The sequence below is a fragment of the Nymphaea colorata genome, chromosome 1 (genome assembly GCF_008831285.2).
Source record: "Nymphaea colorata isolate Beijing-Zhang1983 chromosome 1, ASM883128v2, whole genome shotgun sequence".
NCBI lineage: Eukaryota > Viridiplantae > Streptophyta > Magnoliopsida > Nymphaeales > Nymphaeaceae > Nymphaea > Nymphaea colorata.
The window spans coordinates 8,624,193-8,647,688 of NC_045138.2; the positions used below are offsets into that span (position 1 = coordinate 8,624,193).

Consider the following 23,496-nt stretch of genomic DNA (forward strand, 5'->3'; position numbering starts at 1 on the left):
TTCCATGCGCCGATGACTTTTAACTTCAACTAAAATGTTGACTTGCCAGAAAAATGAAAGATTATATTGACAAATGTACAGGCAGTGGAGTGTCTCACCTTTGAGACCGAATTCTTTATCGTATGAAGAAATCTGAAAAAAGACATTTGATCAAAGAGAGGAAAAAAGATGTCCGTATAGTCCCTCCTCAACTTGTAAAAGTTTTGAATCTGGACGATCCCGATCTGCTTGAATGTGGCCGACAGACCGAGTCGCTTGAGGCTTCCGTCGTCGTCATCATCCTGCCCTTGCGTCACCTACCAACTCTCCTTATCCTTCCATCTCATTGATTGAGCTCACCTTCTCCCTGCGTCGAAAGGCAAAAGGGAAGCGATGGTGAAAAAAGCTACAGCCTGCTGGGCCGCCCTGTCTTCATGTGTGTTCGCGGGTGACGCTGCTTGTTCACAAACGCGAGAGAGAGAGAGAGAGAGAGAAGTCAACTTCCATCTGAACAGCCGATGGAGGAAGAGGGACCACAGCAGCAAGCAAGTTCCAAAGTAGAGAGAGAGAGAGAGAGAGAGAGAGAGAGAGAGAGAGAGAGTCTTGTTGGTCAGTGTATATGTGGGAGATGTGCTCTTTGGAAAATGTTACACCCACCTTCCACCCAACTGAATAAAGAATTGGCCCTTCTGCCTCCTGTTTCTAAAAATCCCTGGCCTGCCCCACGGGCGTAACCAGAAGAAGATGATCTTTATAAGTCTTCTCTCCCCTGTATGATTGGTTAAGAATGATCACATTGCTACGGAGCTGTCAATGAATAAATAATTTTGAGCAAGGCCAACATTAGAAACGGCCTTGGATAGTGTTACCCAGGTGCGGAAAGCCATGGCTTGGAGAGTTGACATGACGGGTCTTGCTCTCTTCATCCTCTGCTTCATCTCCACATTCTTGGGTTCTGCTGCTATACCACTCTGCACTGATTCGAGTGGGTATTCTTACTGCATTCGCTTCTTTTCCTTCTTGTTCTTTTCTTCTTTTGGGGATGTTGGGACTTTTGCCTGCGGTTTGTTTTGTTGATTGTTGATGGCTTCTCTGGGACAGGGGCCCCTTTACCACCGAAGACGCCTTTGTCCTTCTGTTCGTACAACGGAAGTGTCTGCTGTGATGCAAAAGAGGACGCTGCCCTCAAGAAGCAATTTGAATCGATGAATGTGTCGGATCCGGCGTGCTCCTCTGTCGTCAAATCGATTCTCTGCGCTGTTGGTGGCTATCCTTTACTGAAATGCAGTCCTTGACTTGTTATCCTGTCAATGAAATGATCCTCCTTTGTTTATCTTTCTGTCGTTGCAGTTTAGAAGTTACTGCTTTCCTTTCTAGCCATGCGAAACACATAGGTGCTATGCTCCTTGACGTTTTCTCTTTCTTTTTGGTGTTGCTTTTGTTTCAAAGCCGAGATGAGTTGAGATCGATGTCTCCAGTCTTATTTCTGGGTATGCATAGGTGGTGTTCTGAAGCTTCGAGTGTTTTTCAGGAAAACCACCATATTGGTCATACACATAAGAAGGAAAACACAAAGGCGTCCTTGTGGCGTTAATTTCATGATAAAATATCATGTACTTCAAGGTGGATGAAGTTTCTAAATTTTGATACCTCTGCCTATTCTATCATGTACTGAAAGTATGATTGGGTTTTCAGAATATATGTAGGGTTCTGCGGAATGATCCCTGGTCTAGATGAAGCAGCAGTATTTTGCTTGAATACCAAGAGGGCTGTTGGTAATGGTTGGCTTTCACGAGTCGTATGGATAAGATACTTCAAGGGCTTCGGTCTAGGCAAGGAGAAAGTTATAATAAAGTCGTGAGTTTTGGATGCAGTAGACGGGATGGAGAAAGTGCATTTTAGTTCATTGCCATCTTCAAAAAATTGTTTCATCCCCTTATGAATGAATCAAGGACATTATGCTATTTGTGAAATGACCGTCCGCTAAGTAAAGTTTCATCTGCAGTTACCTTTCTGTGGAACCATTGTTCATCACTTGATGTCCAGAAGTACTATGGACTGATACTATTGATCTTTTTTTTGTGATGTATTCTGAACTCTCAGTCCTCACCAGAGTTTACCATATCTTTTTCCCTTGATAGAGTGTACAAAGATATAAGGACAGATTGTTAGCTTTACTTTGTGTTTCGTTTATTTAGACCAAAATTAATTAACGAGCGTAACAATGAAAAAAGACATCTGATCAAAAAATGGAGTTGGATCATTTATGAGTGGATTCGAGTTTTAGGTTTGCTAAACCTTGATTGGTGTGACCATAGCCTTCCAAGGATGACCTAGGACCATGCTAGCATGATTTCCTGTATCAAGCTTGCATACCTTAAGCACAACATAACTTACCAAGGTCCTTCATGTCAAATTTAGAGGATGAGTCTTCCCTCTTAATGTTATCTATATTCTAACTAGAGGGAAATGTGAATTTCTTCTATTATTAATTAAGTATAAGAACTTAAAATGCATTTGCATAGTTCATAGTTCGTTTATCTTTGTGCTTATCTAACCTTCAACTTGCAGAATCTTCTGCTTAGGGGACACTTTTCCACATCAAGATCTGATACCACACCATGGAAGTACACTGCATGCTATAAAACCTAAAAGTTTATCTTCCTACTGCCTTCTAATCATCATGACTTGTATTGTGATCTGATCTCACTTGTAGTTGGTGTTTAACTTCTCTAAATCCATTGCATCTTAGCACTCTCTAACCTTGTAGCAGCTGATATAATGTATATCCTGTTTTCAGTCTAGAAACCTAACAGGAAGAAGAGATGAAATGCAATGAAGAGATAAATTCAACATAAAATGGGTATGTTGTCTCAATTTGACACATCTTTGGGAAGTAGTGGGAAGGAAGAGAACTATAATCTCATGGGAAACACTTCGGAGGGAAAGTCATATCTTTGATGGTGTATTTTGATAGAGAGCGTTCTATTACCCATGTTTGTAACTTTGTAACATACTTTCTTAATGCTTTTGTGAATCCAACTTATGTGTAAGAAGATCTAACCTTGTTAAATGCAGCCTGCAACCATTTGCATATTAACTCTTTGATGGATATGCTTCTGTATGGTGTTGCTAAATATAGTCAATTACAATTTCACGGTTAATCCTGATAGAAATGTAGCACCAATATCTGTAACCCGAAAACAGCACTCACGCAGGAAGATAGAGAGAGAGAGAGAGAGAGAGAGAGAGAGAGAGAGAGAGAATGAAAACAAGAAGAAACTGAGGAGAAGAAGCCGTAGCCAAAATGGTTTGCACGGCCTCTATTTATAATCTCATTTTCAGAATTCTAAGAGTCTCCAATCGTAGAATCCTAGGAGATTTCACAAGCTCCAAGGACATTAATTACATCATAGAAACCTAAGAGACTTCACATATTACAAGGATATTAACTACAACATAGAATCCTAGGAGACTTCCCATATAACAAGGATATTAACTATAACATAGAATCCTAGGAGACTCTTCACATGTTACAAGGACATTAAATATTTTAACACATTCTACAAGGAGGTGGAATCCTAAGAGACTCCTCTTCAACGTGCTGGTGAAGGATTTATATTTTAACACCCTCCCTCAAGTTGTGCATGGTTTTGCACCATGTACAACTTGCCTTTTAGAAACCAGAATCGTTCCTTTGTTAATCCTTTTGTAAATAAGTCTGCAACTTGTTCATCTGTACGAACATAAATAGGCTGAATTTCCTTGTCTTCCACCTTTTGTCTAACAAAGTGTTGATCAATCTCAATGTGCTTTGTTCGACCATGTTGTACGGGATTAAAGGCAATGTTAATAGCGCTTTGATTATCGCACATTAACATTGATGTTTTAATCTTTTCTCCAATGTCTTCTAGCAAATGTCTAACCCATGTAACTTCAGCAGTACCTGCAGCCATGCATCTGTATTCAGCTTCAGTGCTGGATCTTGCTACTGCCTTTTGCTTTCGACAACTCCAAGACACAAGATTACGTCCAATGAAAATACAAAAACCAGAAATGGACTTTCTTTGATCGGGATCTCCAGCCCAATCTGCATCTGTGAATGTCATAAGTTGATGTCCAGTAGTTATATTTTCACTCTTACCATAAACTAAGCCATCTCTTGCTGTCCCTTTAAGATATCTTAATATTCTTTTGACAGCATCCATGTGAGTATCTCTAGGTGCATGCATAAATTGGGATACTTGATTCACAGCATATATAATATCTGGTCTAGTAAATGTAAGATATTGAAGTGCCCCAACAATACTTCGATATTGCGTAGGATCTTCATATAACTCCCCATCTTGAGCACTTAGTCTTTGATTTAGAACACTAGGAGTTCCAACAGGCTTACAATCAGACATACCTGACTTTTTCAACAAATCCAACGTGTATTTCTGTTGTGTCAATGTGAGGCGATTATTGTGCCTATCAATCTCCACTCCAAGAAAGAATCGTAAATCACCAAGCTCTTTCATTTTGAAGTTTTGCATCATCAAAACTTTAGCTTCTTCTATGTGTTTTTCTGAATTGCCTGTGATAACAATATCATCAACATATATAAGAAGTAAAGTAAATATGTTTTCCTTTCGATAAATGAAAAGAGAGTGATCTAGAGGACATCTCCGAAAACCACATTCTTGAATCTTGCAAGAGAAACTGTCAAACCACGAACGTGAGGCCTGTTTAAGTCCATAAATAGATTTTCTTAGTTTGCAAACCCATGCATGAGAGTCTCCTTTCGTGTATCCTGGAGGTTGTTCCATATATACTTCCTCCCTTAAATCACCATGAAGAAAAGCATTCTTCACGTCCATTTGATGTAGTCTCCATCCATATTCAACTGCCAATGATATAATCACGCGAATTGTTCCCATTTTGATCACATGGCTGAATGTCTCATCATAATCTTCTCCATATTGTTGTGTAAACCCTTTTGCTACTAACCTTGCTTTGTGTCTTTCTATGCTGCCGTCAGGTTTGTATTTAATTTTGTATACCCATTTGGAGCCCACTACGTTCTTTTCGTGTGGCCTCGGAACGATCTCCCATGTTCCACATTCATGCAAGGCATCCATTTCTTCTTTCATAGCCTTTCTCCAATGATGTGATTTTGATGCTTCATCAAATGAAGTAGGTTCTTCCTCCTTGCCAACTTTTGCCATGAATAACTGAAAATCAAGTGATAAAGAATCATAGCTAACCCACCTGTGAATGGGATGACGAATGCGTTGGGATCTTCTAAGGTGGGGCATGTTGTCTTCTTCACTGTGAGCATCTCTGTCCCTTAGTCGTCGACTGTAGATAAGACCCGAATACCGATGTGCATCGTTGCTCTGTTCATTATTGTTTTCGTGATGACTTAATGACTGTGTTGGATCTTCTTGATTTTCACTTTGAGCTATATCCGACGGTTGTATTGCTCTCTCTGAATCTTCACTTTGAGGCACATCATTTTCTATAACAGGATCTGCATTGAATAACTGTGTACTGGTCCAGGGATCATAAGATTCAATGGTCATAGGCATTTCATTTGTATTATCAAAACTATGTTCATCAAAAATGACATTTCTTGAAGTTTTGATACGTTTAGTTGTTGGATCATAGCATCGAAAACCTTTATATTCATCAGCATATCCAACGAATCTACATTGAATAGCTTTGTCTTGAAACTTGTTCCTCAAGGCAGCATCAACGTGAACATAGCATACACAACCAAAAACCTTCAAGTTCTTGCAATCAGGTTGTTTGCCTAAGAGTGTAAAATATGGCGATTTAGACATCAAGAGTGTCATAGGCAAACAATTTATTATGTATACAGCAGTATGGAAGGCTTCAGTCCACAAGGAAATGGGCACATTAGTATCATGCATCATGCTCATGGCGCTTTCAACTATATGTCGATGTTTCCGCTCAACTACACCATTTTGTTGTGGTGTGTAAGGGCAGGAAATTTGTCCAGTTATCCCTTTTTCACGTAGAAATTCAATAAAATCAAGCGATGAATATTCTCCCCCTCCATCACATTGAAAATGCACCACATTGGATGAAAATTTAGTTTGAATCATGGCATAGAAGTTTCAAAATATGTGAGGTACTTCTGATTTGTGTTTCATGAAGTAAATCCAGGTGAAACGTGAATAAGAGTCAATGAATAAGATATAATATCTTGACCCAGACATGGAATCAATAGGGGCTGGCCCCCATACATCAGAAAAAATAGTTTCAAAAGGTTTGGAAGCCCTTTGATTTATATTATGGAAAGGTAAAATATGACTCTTACAAAGTCCACAACTTGAACATTTTTTGACACTTGAAGTAAGAGGTAAACTTGATCTTGGAATGAGACTATCTGTGACAAGTTTTTCAATGAAATGTCGACCACAGTGTCCTAGCCGACTATGCCACAAATCAGACTCCAAAAATTGGTTAGGGCCCCTTACTTTTGATTGAAAATGGCAAGAACTTGGCACTGATGACGCATTATGAGAAAGAGAAAATGTCTTCAATCCTATATCAAAAGTGGATGAATCCTTGGGTAGACATTCCTTGAGGACGTACATATTCCCTTGACGCTCCCCTCTAGCGAACATTTTCTTCGTTTGGAGGTCCTTGACATAGACAGAAGAAGGTGTGAATTCAACAGAAGAGCTTGTATCATCAATGAGTTTAGAAATGGATATGATGTTCTTTTTTATATTGGGAGCAAGAACAACATTAGACAGTGATAGAGACGAGGATGACAATGGAATATGTGCATTTCCAATATGTGTAATAGGATGAGATTTTCCATCACCTGTTATAATGCAACTTCTACCGTAATGAGGGGATAAGTTAGTCAATTTACCTGCATTTCCTGTCACATGGGTAGCTGCACCTGAATCCAAGAACCATTCTCCCTGCTCATTTTGCTTTATAGTCATCTTTGAGAATGCGGCCATCAATAGCTGTTGCATATCTTCAGCGGTGGATTTAGAACTTTGTCCTCCTTGTTTATAATCATGTCTTACCCCTTTGTTTTTATTTTGAGGATTAAACCAACATTGTGCCTTCATGTGTCCTTTCTTGTTGCACTGAAAACAAATTGGTATTTTTCTTGAAGTATCCAAAGGAGACATACCTTGGTTATGTGGTGTTGGTAGAATGCCACGACCACCATGGTTGGAGTTCCCATGGCTCTTACCAAACTTTACATTCATAGCCAACACATTTTGGGAGTTCCCTTGATCAGTCCTTTCAATGACTCTTTTCATATTCATTTCATGTTGGAGAAGTTTACCTTGTAGTTCATTGAAGGAAGGCAGAACAGGAAGGACCTCAAGAGCTGTAATAAAAGCATGATAATCATGCCCAAGTCCATTCAAGGTTTGCTGCACCTTTTCCTTATCAGAAATGTTATTCCCTGAGGCAGCAAGTTGGTCTGCGACGGCCTTAATACGCCCCAAATAATCCATGATAGACGTTGAACCTTTGCTCAAATTCTGAAATTCTTTCTTTAAGTACATAATTCGAGCTTCTGATATTTGGGAAAAGGTATCAGCAAGGGTTTCCCATAATTCTTCTGCAGTACAATCATCAGAAACTGAAAGTAACACTTGTTGAGATAAAGTGGACAAAATATACACAACCAGACTTTGATCACGTCTCATCCACATAGCATGTTCAGGATTGTTGTCTTCATGAACAGCAATAACTTCTCCTGCCTCATTTTTTATTTCCTGTAAGACGGATATTGGTGGAGCCTTTGTTGAACCATCGAGATGTCCAAAGAGGCCTTGACTTCTTATGAAAGGCATGATTTGCCTTTTCCAGATCAGATAATTCTCATGGTTGAGTTTTTCGGTAATAAGGTGAGGAAGAAAACTTGAGGACATGCCAGAATGCGAAAGGTTTTCCATGACAGCAGAAAGGAATGGTATATAGGTAGAAGATGAGAGGGAAAGAAGACACGATATAACAAGATGTGTCCTTGGTAAGCAAGAAGAAAAAGGAACAAGAATTGCGCAAGAGAAAAGTAAATTCAGGATAGAGACAAGATGAGAAAAGAGTTCTAACCAGATCAGACCTGTTTGGGCATTTCGTTTGGTAGAGATAACGTAACCTGGCGCTCTGATACCATGATAGAAATGTAGCACCAATATCTGTAACCCGAAAACAGCACTCACGCAGGAAGATAGAGAGAGAGAGAGAGAGAGAGAGAGAGAGAGAATGAAAACAAGAAGAAACTGAGGAGAAGAAGCCGTAGCCAAAATGGTTTGCACGGCCTCTATTTATAATCTCATTTTCAGAATTCTAAGAGTCTCCAATCGTAGAATCCTAGGAGATTTCACAAGCTCCAAGGACATTAATTACATCATAGAAACCTAAGAGACTTCACATATTACAAGGATATTAACTACAACATAGAATCCTAGGAGACTTCCCATATAACAAGGATATTAACTATAACATAGAATCCTAGGAGACTCTTCACATGTTACAAGGACATTAAATATTTTAACACATTCTACAAGGAGGTGGAATCCCAAGAGACTCCTCTTCAACGTGCTGGTGAAGGATTTATATTTTAACAAATCCTAGAGTCTTTTACTTGAAAAATCATGTTTGGTTCTTAGCGATCTTCGTGAAATGAGTCTGTTCCATGACAAACTTATGTAATTGATGATATTGACTTACTGCTTCTAATTTTTGCTTGTTCTGCAGAAATGTGATCAATTCTCCGGTGAACTGTTTAGGATAAATTCACAGTACACCCTTCCTGCTTTGTGCAATGGAACTGTTTCAAAAGATTCAACTCAGTCAACTAATGCTACAAGCGATTTCTGTTCCAATGTCTGGAAGAAATGTCAAAATGTACCCATTATGAACTCACCTTTTGCAACTTCACTTAAAGGAGGACCCACAGTCAATGCCAGTTCAACCAAACTCACTGACTTTTGGCAGTCAGAGAAGGATTTTTGTGTTGCTTTTGGTGGGTCTTCTGGTGATCAACAAGTCTGTTTCGCTGGATCTCAAGTAACACTAGATAGTGTTGTGGATTCACCTCCAAAGGGCCTTTGCATCGAGAAAATCGGGAATGGTTCTTATCTGAACATGGCAGCTCATCCTGATGGTAGCAATCGTGTGTTTCTATCCAACCAAGCTGGAAAAATTTGGCTGGCAACAATTCCTAAAGCTGGTTCTGGTGAAACAATTCAGCTTGATGAGTCTAACCCCTTTCTTGATATAACTGACATCGTGCACTTTGATTCAGAGTTTGGACTAATGGGAATAGCATTCCATCCAGATTTTGTTAATAATGGACGTTTTTTTGTTTCTTACAACTGTGACAAATCTAAGTCAGCTGGATGTTCTGGAAGATGTGCATGTAATTCTGCAGTTGATTGTGATCCTTCTAAATTAGTTTCTGAAAATGGTGCCATGCCATGCCAATTTGGCAGTGTTGTTGCAGAATATTCTGCAAAAACTGGCCAGCAATCACCTTCGGAGGTATAAATAATTTTTTTGGACATAAACTATATAGTATAGCTGGGCAAATGCATTCTTTTGGTATAGATTTTTATGTTACTCTTTTTTTTTTTTTTTTCTAGGCAAAATCTGCTAATCCATTGGAAGTGAGGAGAACATTTACTATGGGACTTCCCTATACTTCTCATCATGGTGGTCAGGTTCTCTTTGGTCCAGCAGACAAGTACTTGTACTTCATGATGGGTGATGGTGGAAGTAGGGGTGATCCAAACAATTTTGCTCAAAACAAAAAATCTTTGCTCGGAAAGATCATGCGTCTTGATGTTGATAAGATCCCAAGTGAGTTCTAAGTCTAATTCTGTACTAAGCAGTATTATATAAATTGGCTTGAATCAGCTGATTGAAATAGAACTGGTGGAAAACCAATTAGATTCATTGGCTTTTGGGTTGTGGGGAGGGTAATATGTTCGCATGCTGTTCATTTTTTAATTTTTTAAATCTTAACCATGATTAAAATGGTGTTCAATTTCTTATTTTTAATTATTTTATATTTTCTATTTACCTTTTTAGAAAAGTATAATAATGTTTTCACCAACTCACAACTGATTCAGCTGAACCACTGAACTGCCAATTTGCCAAAACAACATCCTGATCAATCTGATTCTGATTTTTATATTGATGGTGTTAAGCTGCATAGGTAAGATCAGCAGATTGCATGGATATCATAGCAATAACATCTTAGAGCCCGTTTGGCAAATGGAACACTTTGTGAGCATTCCATGAATTTACCCCAATCTTTGGGGTAGATTCATGGACACCTAGTTCTAGTGTTCCAACTGCCGAATGGGTGCTTAGGCATGTTAATGTGGTTGGTATGTCTATGGAAAAGTTCTAGTTTCTTGCAATGTACATGTGCTTCCTACTTGTTTGTTTCTGCCTTCCTGGCTGTCATTCTTTGTCTTCCCATCATAAAGAAGTACTTTTCTATTAGTTGCTTTCTTGGGTATAGGCACTTATTTTTCCAAGAGTGCACATAACTGGACTCACAAATATTTAGAAAAAAGTGTCTTTGCTGTTAAACAAGGTGTATTTGTTTAAAGGATTCCATGACAATCAAGTGCATTGATATCAAACATCGGAAAAATTATTAACATGTATTCAAGAAATGATTACAAGGAAAATTATTTTAGTAGTTCCTTCAGTAGTTACTTGTGTCTAATTGACATCCATCCTGAAGTTACTTTGTGCGTCTAATCGACATCCATCCTAAAGTTACTTTGTGTGTCTAATTGAGTAAAAGATATTTGGCAAACTCTTTTTTTTTTTCTGGTAATGCATACAATAGTTCAAAATGACTTCTTTATAGGAAAGATTAATTTCCTTATGTAACAGTTTTCTTCGTTCTTATGCCTCTGCAGGTGCAACTGAGATATCACAGCAAGGTCTATGGGGAAATTATTCAGTTCCAAAAGACAATCCATTTTCTGAAGATAATGAGTTGGAACCTGAAATATGGGCCCTTGGGTTTAGAAATCCATGGAGATGCAGTTTTGATTCCAAAAGGCCTCCATACTTTCTCTGCGCAGATGTTGGCCAGGTTGCATGTTACAACTTTCTAAGATCTGTTCTATGTGTCTGCAGTCATCACTCTTTTGTATTGCAGTCAAATATATATTCTTGCTGTTGTTTTTGAACTGAAAGTGCGCAAAAACTTTCAATAGCTTTTCTTTTTTTTAGTGTTTTTTCTCTCTTCCCTTTTGGATTAACAGATTAATTAAATGTATTAAAATTTCTGTGAATTGCTGAAAAACCTATTCTATCGGCTTTGTGACTACACTTAATGCTCAAAGCTTGACAACCTAATTCATTTACTAACTATGCTGAAAATTTAATTAGGTTTATTTCAGATATTTTCAGTTACTAGTTCACATTCATTGAAGCATATTCTTCAATCTTCATTGTGATAGTATAAAAAATGTTGAAAATTTCTAAGCTGCACATGTAGTACTGCATGTTGACTAATAGGAACTAGATCTGACTAACTAGCAAAATCAGATGCGATGCTGAAAAATGATCATAAACAATTGGTCTAAGGAGCATGATAAAGCAAAAAAAATACTCCACATTGATAAGGTCATAATGTTGCATAAGTACACAACGTTCTTCTTGAATGTAGTTGTTTTTCAATGACTCGATCACTAGATATGAGCTGCTGATCAGGACTCGGACATCGATGACTAGACTGTTTATAATTTTTCAACTTTAATCCTTTTGCCTGGGCATTAAATCTTATACAGGGGTATCTAGTGATGGCTGTTGAATGGCGCATGCTCATGTCTTTGTTTTGTTTTGATCTCTTTTAGATGAACTAGAAGTATTGAGAAGCATATTTCTATATAGTCGAATTAAGTGGAATCAGTACTTAAATTTGTGAATATGCTCATGTTTAAAAACAATCAATCTGGAATGCTATAATGTACATTATGGAACACTTTGAAAGCTTAATTTTATGTTGACAGAGGTGGTTAAAACTCATTTAACAATAGACAAGTGTGGTAGTGAAATTTAACTGTAGATATTAAAAATGAAAGTTTACTTCCGTTAGCTGAGTATCTCATTTCAAGCTGTTGTACTGGTACATGTTTAATTTTAAGAAAAATGGGACATGATTGCGGTGAATATTTTTCTTCACTTTCTTTCATTTTCACCTGCCTGGACCCCAAAACCCTGAAATAGATTATGTAAACTGGGACAGCTTTGATGAACTTCTAATCTTAACTGAGACCCAGAATGGTGATTGAATTTGCTGGTAACCAAATGTTCTAATATTTTAATTAACTGATATGACTAAAAAGCTGTTATGATCTGACTTGAAGGAACAATATGAAGAGGTTGATCTGGTAACTAAAGGTGGAAACTATGGATGGCGTGTTTACGAGGGCCCATATCTTTACGATCCTCTACCAGGTTCCCTAGGGAATACAAGTGCTAGTACCATACAAGCAATACCACCTCTAATGGGTTATAACCATTCTTCTATCAATAAGAATGAAGGTTCTGCCTCAATAATTGGTGGATATTACTATAGGTCTAACACGGATCCCTGTATGTATGGAAGGTAAGTAAAACAAAGGCACTTACATAGTGATTGAATTAAGTAAATTAAACAAATCCTTTTGTTTCCTGGATCCTGACAATGGATGCTTTGTTTTGATCCCTATACTATTATTGTATGGCGAATGTCAGGTACTTGTATGCAGATTTATATGCATCAGCACTATGGGCAAGTATTGAAAACCCAAGTGGGAGTGGGAAGTTCAATAATACCATGATTCCCTTCAACTGTGCTGCTGACTCTCCGATATCCTGTACATACACATCAGGAAATCCCCTGCCAACTGTGGGTATAATCTACTCATTTGGAGAAGATAACAGCAAGGATATCTACCTCTTGACCAACAATGGAGTATACAGGGTGGTCCCTCCCAGTCGCTGCAACTACACATGCTCAAAGGAAGTTGTCACACCATCAAGTGGAAACTCTGCTCCATCTCCATCATCATCTTCAGCAAAAGGGCAATTTGGATTTGTAAAGAAGGCCATCATCTTGATATGCGTATTCCTGCTTGCAGTTTTGATTTCTTGACTCTGAGAAGTGTCATTTTTCCAAGCTGCGGTATGATTTGTCGATGGCCAATAGCTATATCTTGTGAAAAGCAGTTCACTCTGTAACTGCAGAAGGTCTAGCGTATGCTGCTTCATTCGGTACCTGTCATTTTTGTGAGCCTGGTCTGTTACATGTTTTCATTTTGTAGAATACTTTTGGTGTAAAATGTTTGCAAGCTTACATCGAATTGGATTGTGGTTAAACATATTTCCTTGTACACCAAATCGATGAAGTTCTGATGCGTCTTCCCGTGATTTTTGAACAAAAGACCAAATTCAATGTTGATGAATTTTTCAATAAACTCAATTCCAGAACATGAAAAGACAACCAATTGTAGATTTTCAATTTCAGCATACGGAGCTTCGTCCAACAGATTCAATTATTCTCCCTTCCTTTTCTCTGGAGAGAACAGAAGTTCAGTACCTTAATACTCAGCCTATATTATTGAAATGTTTTTCCTTTTTTTTTTCCCACTGTAGTTCCCTTTTCATAGGTCCCTGGTTCTATCATTTTTCTTCTCCTTCAATAGTGTATCATGCGAGCAGATTGGAGATCCACATCCATTGCATAGTCTGCACCTTTTTTGGTTATTTTTCAATTGTATGGAAGTGGAGATCTCCAGCAGGCTCATTGGAGCTCCTCTCTCTCTCTCTCTCTCTATCTCAAGAAAATCCAGGATTGACTAAAAGTGAGACTGTTAAAACAGCCTTGATGCACTCAACGCAGTACATCTTAACCTTGGTAGTTCTCAGCTACTGGTAAAATATCAGTTATTTTACCCTAAGGCCCATTTTGCTTGGCACAATTGGGAATGAATTCCAGGAAAAGCAATACAAAAAGAAAGATTCTTCCATTGGTAGTAAGGATCAAGAGGTTTATCAGTCGGAGTCGAAGTTTATCTGGCTTCGTGCATGAACTTCAAATTAACTGAACATCGCAAGAAAGTAATTGTATATAATCTCAAGGAGACTAAAAAAAAAAGCAAACCACCTGCTGGATGATAGGCCTCGAACCAATTTATTAATTAAAAAATTATCCTGAACAAAGAATTAAAAGAACAACAAACGGTGAAGAAAGAAAAGGAAAAAGAGAAGCGTAGAAATGACAGAGATTTCCTAAGCACAAAAAGCAAACAGAGATCCCATCCATCGCAGGTTCTGACCTAACAATACGGAACACCTGCAAAAATTTATTGATCAGATTAAAACCCACGAACAATGGACTTTTGCCTTCCAAGCATGACAGAATCCGTAGAAGCCAATGTCTCTGATTTGAGACGAGAATAACCCTCCTGCCGTAGCGGGCAGGAACCCACTCAAGCACTCTTTCTAGCGCTTCATATTCTTGAAACCATTGCCGCAAATATCATTCTCGACTTTAATGGCAAGGTTTTTTTAGGGTATTTTTTTGGCAAAGTTTTTTTTTTCTTTATCCAAAAAATCTCTAGAAAAGCACAGCAAATTTTAAAAAATTATAAAATTTCTAAACATTAGAGAAAAATAAAATAAATAAGAACTTAATAAGAAGACATAATTAAAACTAGATGGAAGTGATACAAAGGATGTTTAAATGATGATAAAAATAATGAAAAAATAATTTTAATTTAAGTTTAAAATGGAATCAATGCTAATATTACTGTTAAAAAAAATAAACATAAAAAGGTAGGAAAAATTGTAAAAAAATCGTGATAAATTTAGACTTTTATTTTTCTAAAATTGTGATTTTTTTCATTTTATTTTTCCATTTTTCCATTAATATGGTGATATTTTCAAGAATAACACGTGATGCTAATTGAAACCTCCCACTGGCAATGAAGGGCTTGATATAAAAGGATTCTGGTCACTGGGATTTAACTTCATAAATTCCATACTGGCCAGGCCCTGGCCAGGCCTTCTAACAATCTAAACACAAGCAGCACCATCACTTAGGTCAGACCAAGGGTCAGACAGAGGTTCCAGAAGATCCCAGACATTGAACTCAGTCTTGTTATGGATAACGCTGAGCACTGAGCCGGCCGGATACCCAATGAGTACGCCATATCCGGTTTCAACTCAGGCCCAAGCCCGAAAATTGGGCACCGGCCCGACCCGACCTAATAAGTTGTCAGGCCAGCAAGACTTGACCTGATAACTTACTTTTTCTATCATTTTATTGATTTATATATATTTTATTATAATTTTTATTTATACATGATTTTATATTAAAAAATATATTCTTTTATTTTAACCACACAGGGCAGAGCCTGGGCTTGGGCTTTGGGTAGTCAGGCCGAGCTCATGCCGGAATGACAGACTGTGGCCCAGTTCGAGCCTGACTCTATGCCCAGCCTTAATTATAAAATAATGCATCGACACACACTTTCTTTACAAGATTCCATAATGAGAGTCCTCATTCATCAAAGCTTGTTTTTAGCTGTACAGTACAAAGTCGTCCGTATCAGCAGGTGAGCCAATTTGCTCTTGGAGAGGCATCTTTCAGCCAAATCCACTTCCTCCATGTTTCAACAAGATGAGCCTCCCTAACTTTTTGCCACCATGCAACAAAATTTGATGTCTCAACAGGGTGACAGTCCAACAACAACTGGTCCTCGTAGTTTTGTAACCATGGAACATCCACTTTCCACCTGCAAAGAAGTTCCTTGAACTGTTGAACAGAGCCAACACTATAGCCACCCACCGGCTCAAGGTTTCCTCGAGTTGATCATATTCATCCACTGTCAGCAGGGAATATAAACAAACCTCTGCCCACTTACAATGAAGTCAGGGAGGGGTATTCCCCTTCCATTAAAAAGCAAAAGAATACAAGAATGAAAAATATTTGCAAGACAAAAAAACAAAAGGTTTTTTAAAGCAAAAACAGAACCGCCTAGGCTCTGATGGCCATCTGCTCCATAAGCGCAGGGATATACAGTTAACTGACACAAAGTCAGTACACATTAACATTTAAAGCAGTTATGAACAAGGGGTGAGGTAACGTATGATCCTTCCAGAAGTGGGAGTTAGAGTGAATTTTGAGCAACTCCACTCCAAGAGAGATTTCCGTTAACAAAAGATCTGAAAAGAAGTTTGACTTTAATCTGGTCCATAATATGTCGTCCAGTCATCTGCTTTTTAATAATTGGATGCTCATCTAACCATAATATCCCAGCACAAAACAGTCAACTCCATACAAAACAGTAAGCACCACTTCAACTATGCAGCCCAACATCATACAAAACAGTAAGCACCACTTCAACTATGCAGCCCAACATATCTTTGATTTTTCAGTGTGGGGAGAATGATTTAATCATGAGCCAGTGTTGGATAGCTATCTTAACAGCATCTGGCCATTCCTGTTTGTGAAACAGTTCGCAGCATGAATTCCAAACCTCCCTTTTTGCATCAGTGACGGGTTTGACATTGCCTTTATGAATAGCTAAGTTTCTATAACTTCAAATTTTCCACAAAATAACATTAAAGCACAAAACCCAACACTGACAAAATTCCTTACAGCAAAATCTTTTACGTCACCACCAATCCCAGGCCCTATCACACTTGTTTGTTATAAACCCTCTAACCTTCAACCAGGATAAAATATGTTTCCAAATGCATGTAGCAAAAGAACAAGAAAAAAACAAATGAGTGTCATCCTCCATAAGTCTGCTGCATAACCTGCATTGAGATGCAAGCAGGAGACCCATTCTCTGAGTCCATTTTTCTCTAGGGGGCCTATGAAAACTCCGAACATAAGAAAACCAACGTGCTCGAAGGAGACTCGTAGATTGCCAAAGATCGCATGTCCATTTCACCTCAGTCCCCCGCACCCTAACATGTTCCCATATTTGTCTTTGAGATGTAATGGCTTCAAAGTACATTTACAACTTAGAAAATCAGCAGCATAGGTCAGATCATATATATTTTGAAGAGGTCCCCACCTCTCCTTACTATTACTGTCCATGGAGAGAACCTCCTCGATACATTTATCTCGAAGGGATTCCACATCTCCATAATGCTAAGGATGGACTGAATTTAAAAGGATACCATCATGTCATGGATCATACCAGATTTTGGCCAACTCACCATTGTGAACGACCCAACAAACATCATTTTTAATCTTCTTCCATTCAACTATTATGTCATGCCACAAAGGGGCAAGATTACCCCCAAGATGAGAGCTCCATGTACATAATCTGGCCCAAAGATCTGGCTGAATAAGAGCAACCCAAGGCAAGAAAGCTAAATTAGGAGTGCTAATTTCATTAATGCCAATACCACCTTCTTTTATAGGCAATGAAAGAATATGCCAGGAGATGAGATGGAGTTTGCCTTTATCATCTTGATCACCCCACAAAAACTTTTTCATTATGCTTTCCATGCACTTAATGACAGAGGATGAACATTTAATAACTGATGCCCAATAAGCAGGAAGAGCAGTCAAGACTGATTTAATAAGACATATTTGGCCAACATAGGATAAAAGCTTCCCTTTCCGCAAGCTTAATTTATTCTGCATTTTAAGGAGAACTGAATCCCAAACAAACTTTCCCAGATTTTCCGGACGTAAGGGAAGACCCAAATGAGTAGTGGGAAAAAACCCTTGTTGCCAACCAAATTGATGAGTAATATAAGAAACATCACGATCAGCAGGGCGAAATGGAAAGAAGAGAGATATGTCTCTATTTATTTTCATACTAGCACCGTATTCGAGGTTGGAAATGATAACTTCCAGTACGTGTCAATGGTATGGGTGAGCTCTGAGGAAAAGCATCAGATCATCGACATAAATTGTGGAGACGACACCCTCCACTCTGTTATCCAGCTTCGGCATGAAGAGGGACTTGCCCACAACAGCAGCTTGCAAAGATTTAAAGAACATCTCCACTACTAAAAGAAACAGATAGGGTGACAGAGAATCGCCTTGGCTAAGACCACGGGTCGTATCCAAATAATCACTTCCCTGAGAAGCCATCATCACAACATAAGAAACACTAAGCGACATAAACCATAATTGGATCAATCTAAACTGGATGAAATCGGAGATGTGACATAGCAGGCCTCAAGAACCTCCAACTAACCTGCTCGGATGCTTTAGAAAGATCCATCTTAATACCTATACATGGGCTTCTGTCTTGAGACATCGCGTAGACCATCTCGTGTGCCAGTAGGAAGCTATGATGAATGCTCCTTTGTCCCAAGAAAGCACCTTGACAGCTATGGCAAAATCTTTCTCATACGAAAAACCATATTTAAAAATACTGTTTTCAAGGGCAATTGGTCTAAAGTTAAAGATGTGACTCTCTGCAGCGGCGAAGCCAAGGTAGGCCCAGCTTGGGCATGGGCTCCACATCAAATTCTTTTTTCTTTTTTTTAAAAAAATTTATATGTAAATTTTAAAAAACTTCATTTGTTTTATATAAAAAATTTGAAAAAAATGATATTTCAGACCTACCTAGTCAAAATTCAAAAACTTTAATTGAACCCTCTCATAAGAAAAAACTTCTGTCCTTCTTCACTAATCTTTGGTAGCTGCACTCACATTCGGCCCGACAATGTCTCTATGTTTTGGAGGAAGGCATTGGGAAAACCATCAGAGAACTTTGAGGCCTAGCCTACATAACGGCATAGAAGATCTCGTCATCTCTTATTTGTTGGATGAGGTCGGCATTGTTCTACTCTAAAACCATTGGGCCATCCCATAAAAGCGTATGGAGACTCCCTATAGAGCCATCTTGTGAGTAAAAATTGTTAAAATGTCTCATGCAGGCCTTTAATATATGATCGTGACCACTAAAGGTGCCATCGTCTGTTTTCCAAAATATTTTGTTTTTTTGTTTTTTTTTTGCGGTTACTTCTTTTTCTATACATATTATGAAAAAATTTAGTGTTCGTATCTCCTTCTTTGAGCCATTGGACCATGTATCATGCCAGAATTTTATATCCCATTTTCTCATTTTCCTCTGCACAAAGTTAGCTATTTTCTCCCAGCCCCATCGAATTCCTCTAAGCACCCACGTCGCTTCCTTGCAATTTTTGATCGACCATAGGCTATGGATGTTTAATATATCTATTTAATAAATGTTGGAACTTTGCTAGGAATCTAGATAGCGCACAAACGAATATGCAGAAATCAAAAGAGACATTCATGATTCATGTGTTTCATAAAGGACGGAAGAAGAACCTGTAGAGGCGACCGCCGACTGAATGTCGGCGGCTGTGGGAAGAACGACTACAGTCCCCATAGAGTCGTTCCTCTGCGGAGGTAGCGGCGGCGGCGGCAATGTGTTTCTTTCCTCAGCCATAGCAGCCCAGTGATAGGGACAGGCAATTCATGTATGGCTAAGGGGACCGATTACCCAGACGGTAAAAACTTGATGTGTCTCACACCATCACAAGACACAAACATTTATACTTAGGGTCCCAAACGGATATGGACCCGTATCGACGCAGGACTATTCAGATGGGGAAATCACAACAATCTCCCACTAGTTCAAGTCGATATCGAGGGTAAACAGAATGAATGGACTAGCCTTAAAATCCATTCTAAGGTCCCACCTTGTTGTCTTACAAAACTTCTCAACAAACAAACGAGAATACAAAATAAATAGACAACAAACTTAATGAGAATCAACAAACTGTATGTGATCACATTCATAAATGTTTGCATAATAGTGTGTTTACATTGAACTACACAAACTCATCCTCTTAACATGTTTAAAGAACATACCAGATGTTAGCGCTTTAGTAAGAGGATCTGCAACCATATCTGTAGTTCCAATGTGTTGAATACACACTAGTTGATTCTTTGTCCTTTCCTTAACAACAAAATACTTAAGTTCCATATGCTTACAAGAAGTAGTACTTTTGTTGTTGTTGGAAAAGAACACTGCAGCTTCATTATCACAGTGAACCTTAAGTGGTCTCTCAATAAATTCCACTATCTTGAGCTGTGAAATGAAATTCTTTATCCAAATTGTCTGTGATGTAGTCTCATATAATGCAATGAATTCTGCTTCCATGGTGTGAGCAGCAGTCACAGTCTGCTTTTTGCTCCCCCATGAAATGGCACCTCATGATAGAAGGAAAACAAAACCAGTAGTAGACTTCCTACTATCGGCACATCCTCCAAGATCGGTGTCAGAATAGCCAATCACTTCTAAATGGTCCACCTTGCGATATGTCAACATGTAATCTTTTGTCCCTTATAAGTATCGCATGACTCTCTTTACGGTCTTCCAATGTGCCATGCCTAGATTAAATTGAAATCTACCAACCATGCCAACAACAAAGGAAATGTCAGGCCTAGTGCAAATCTGCGCATACTGCAAGCTGCCAACCGCTGATGCATATGGAATGTTGATCATTTGTGCCTTTTCAAATTCGTCCTTTGGACAATCATTTACGCTCAATTTATCCTCTTTAGCTATGGGTGCCGAAGTAGGAGAACAATTCTCCATCCCATATCTCTTAATAACTTTATTGATGTATGCTGATTGGGAGAGACTTAAAATCCATTTAGATCTGTCTCGACGAATCTCAATGCCGAGAACAAATGAAGCCTCACCCATGTCCTTCATCTCAAAATGAAATGCGAGAAAATGTTTGGTTTCTGTTAGCAATTGAAGATCATTTGAAGCAAGCAAAATGTCATCCACATATAAAGTCAAAATTATGAACTTACTCCTACATGTCTTAAGATACACACATCGATCAATAATGTTTTCTGTAAACCCAAAAGTCGTAATGACTTCGGAAAACTTAATGTACCATTGACGTGAGGTCTGTTTAAGTCCATAAATCGCTTTATTAAGTTTGTATACCAAATGATCTTTACCACTCTCAGAAAACCCTTGAGGTTGATCCATATATACCTTTTTATCCAAATCACCATTCAAGAAAGCCGTTTTCATATCCATCTGATGTAGCTCTAAGTCAAAATGAGCTACAAGTGCAAGGACAATCCTCATTGACTCTTTAGCAGAGACAGGTGAATATGTCTCATTATAGTCAATGCCCTCCATTTGTGTGAATCCTTTAGCAACTAATCTTGCCTTGTATCTCTCTATGTTGCCTTTAGAGTCCCTCTTGGTCTTATAGACCCATTTACATCCTACGGGTTTTATTCATTTAAGCAACGATACAAGACTCTATGTTTGGTTTTTAGCCATAGAGTCAAGCTTTTCTTTCATGGCATTAATCCAGAACCTGTATTGTTTGCTTTCAACGGCTTCATTGAATGTGAAATGATCATCATCAACATCTATGAAATCACTAGGCTCTTGTAGGTATACCACATAGTCTGATGATATAGCAGATCTCCTGGCTCTTGCAGATCTACGAATAGGTAATTGTTCATTTTCAATTTGTATGTCTACATTCTGTTCGTATTCATCAGTATGATCTACATTTAATTCATTTGAATCTGATGCATTACCTGTATGATTTGCATTCATGTCATCCTGGGAGACAACATAATCATACACATTTATATTCTCTTTATCAGGTCTACTTTCAGTATCCTGTATTTCCTCAAAAGTGAGGTTTTGTAATGCATCTAACCCAAAAGAGCCATCTTCCAGGAACTTAGCCTTATCTGTTTCCACAATATGTGGTGTATGAGATGGACAATAAAACCTATAACCTTTCGATCTTTCTGGATAACCAATAAAGAAACCACTGGTTGTTCTAGGATCAAAGACTTTTATGTAGGGGTTATACAATTTAGCTTCAGCAGGACATCCCCATATGTGCATATAAGAAAGAAAAAGGTTTCCTACATGTCCATAACTCGTAAGGAGTTGTAGGAACAGCTTTAGTAGGAACCCTATTTTGGATATGCACTACTGTCCTGAGAGCTTCACCCCACAAGGTTAGAGGGAGAGTAGAGTAATTTAACATAGCTCGAACCATTTCTTTAAGTGTACAATTTCTTCTTTCAGCAACACCATTTTGATAGGCACTGCCTGGCATAGTGTATTGAGGCACAATGCCTTCTTCCTTTAGAAATCGCACTAATGGTCCATCCCTTTGTCCCATCTCAGTAAACCTACCATAATATTCACCACCTCTATCTGATCTGACTATCTTGATAACCTCACCGGTTTGTTTCTCTACTTCTTTTTTATAGTCCTTGAAAACTTGACACACATCGGATTTTTCAAAGATTAAGTAGAGATACAAATACCGAGAATAGTCATCTATAAAGGTGACAAAATACTTTTCGCCTGTGTAACAAGGAGGGAAAGGTCCACAAACATCTGTGTGAACAATTCCTAATCTTTCAGTATATCGCTCGGCACCTTCTTTATATATGTTAGTTTGCTTTGCCTTTATGCAATCTACACATATGTCGTTATCTGTAAAATCAAGATATCGTAAGATCCCTTCATTTATGAGTCTCCTTATTCTCTTTTCAGATATATGACCCAAACGGCAGTGCCATAGCATGTATGAATCACCCTTTATGGTACTACACTTATTGTCAATTATATTATGACTAGAAACTAACGATTCAGGAGATTGGATCTTCACATTCAACTTGTATAAATCATCACACAAAATAGCAGAACCAATTTCAACAAGATCTTTATAAATGAACATTTTTGAATTTTTAAACTTTAAACAAAAATCAAATTTGTCCAGTCTTGATACAGAAATCAAGTTTCTACTATATGATGGAACAAAGAAAACATCATGAAGATCCAAAACAAAGCCAGTATCAAGCCTAATCTGGCATTCTCCTACAGCCTTCACATGTGAGCGCATTTTGTTTCCTAAGAAAATGCTCCTTTCATGTAGCGTTGGTTCCCTTTTGCTCAGAAAGTCCTGTAAAGAATTGGTAATATGCACAGTAGCACTAGAGTCAATCCACCAGCTATTAATAGGAACATGTAACATATTACTTTCAAGTGAAACAAATAACATGCTACATTTCTTTTCTAACCAATTCTTATACTTGATGCAGTCTGACTTCTTATGCCCATTTTTCTTGCAAAAAAAAATACTTTATAGGAGCTAAGTTAGTCTGCGCAGTTTGAGAAGTAGGTTGACTTGATGACTTCTTCTTGGCACTCCTTTTCATTAAACTTTTCTTTATTCCAACTTTACCAGCCCCAGAGTGAGAAACCATATGTGAACTTTGCAACTTCTCACCCTTCATCCTTTCCTCCTCTTCAACACACTTAGACATCAATTCATTGAATGTCCATTCAGTATTATGTGTGTTGTAACTGATCTTAAAATGAGTGTATTCAGCTGGTAAAGAGGTCAAAGTAAAGAATACCAATAAAGATTCAAAAATAGTCAACTTCATGTCATTCAATTGAGAAGCAATGTTCTTCATTTCTAACATATGCTGGCGAATGT

General features: G+C 38.2%; 1 protein-coding gene across 1 annotated transcript; it reads left to right on the plus strand.

Annotated features, from left to right (window-relative positions):
• The first annotated feature begins 340 nt into the window (after positions 1-340).
• Positions 341-13,361, plus strand: LOC116260481 (HIPL1 protein-like). Its single transcript, XM_031638865.2, has 7 exons — positions 341-964; positions 1,081-1,238; positions 8,725-9,510; positions 9,612-9,828; positions 10,908-11,086; positions 12,366-12,607; positions 12,736-13,361. Exons 1-7 carry the CDS (start codon positions 865-867, stop codon positions 13,133-13,135), a joined length of 2,082 nt encoding a protein of 693 aa, XP_031494725.1. The 5' UTR covers positions 341-864; the 3' UTR covers positions 13,136-13,361.
• The last annotated feature ends 10,135 nt before the right edge of the window (positions 13,362-23,496 follow it).

Coding starts and splice junctions, on each gene's coding strand:
- LOC116260481 (XM_031638865.2), top strand. CDS start 865: ATGGCTTGGAGAGTTGACATGACGGGTCTTGCTCTCTTCATCCTCTGC. Junction 1,239..8,724: donor TCAAATCGATTCTCTGCGCT/GTTGGTGGCTAT, acceptor CTTGTTCTGCAG/AAATGTGATCAATTCTCCGG. Junction 9,829..10,907: donor TGATGTTGATAAGATCCCAA/GTGAGTTCTAAG, acceptor ATGCCTCTGCAG/GTGCAACTGAGATATCACAG.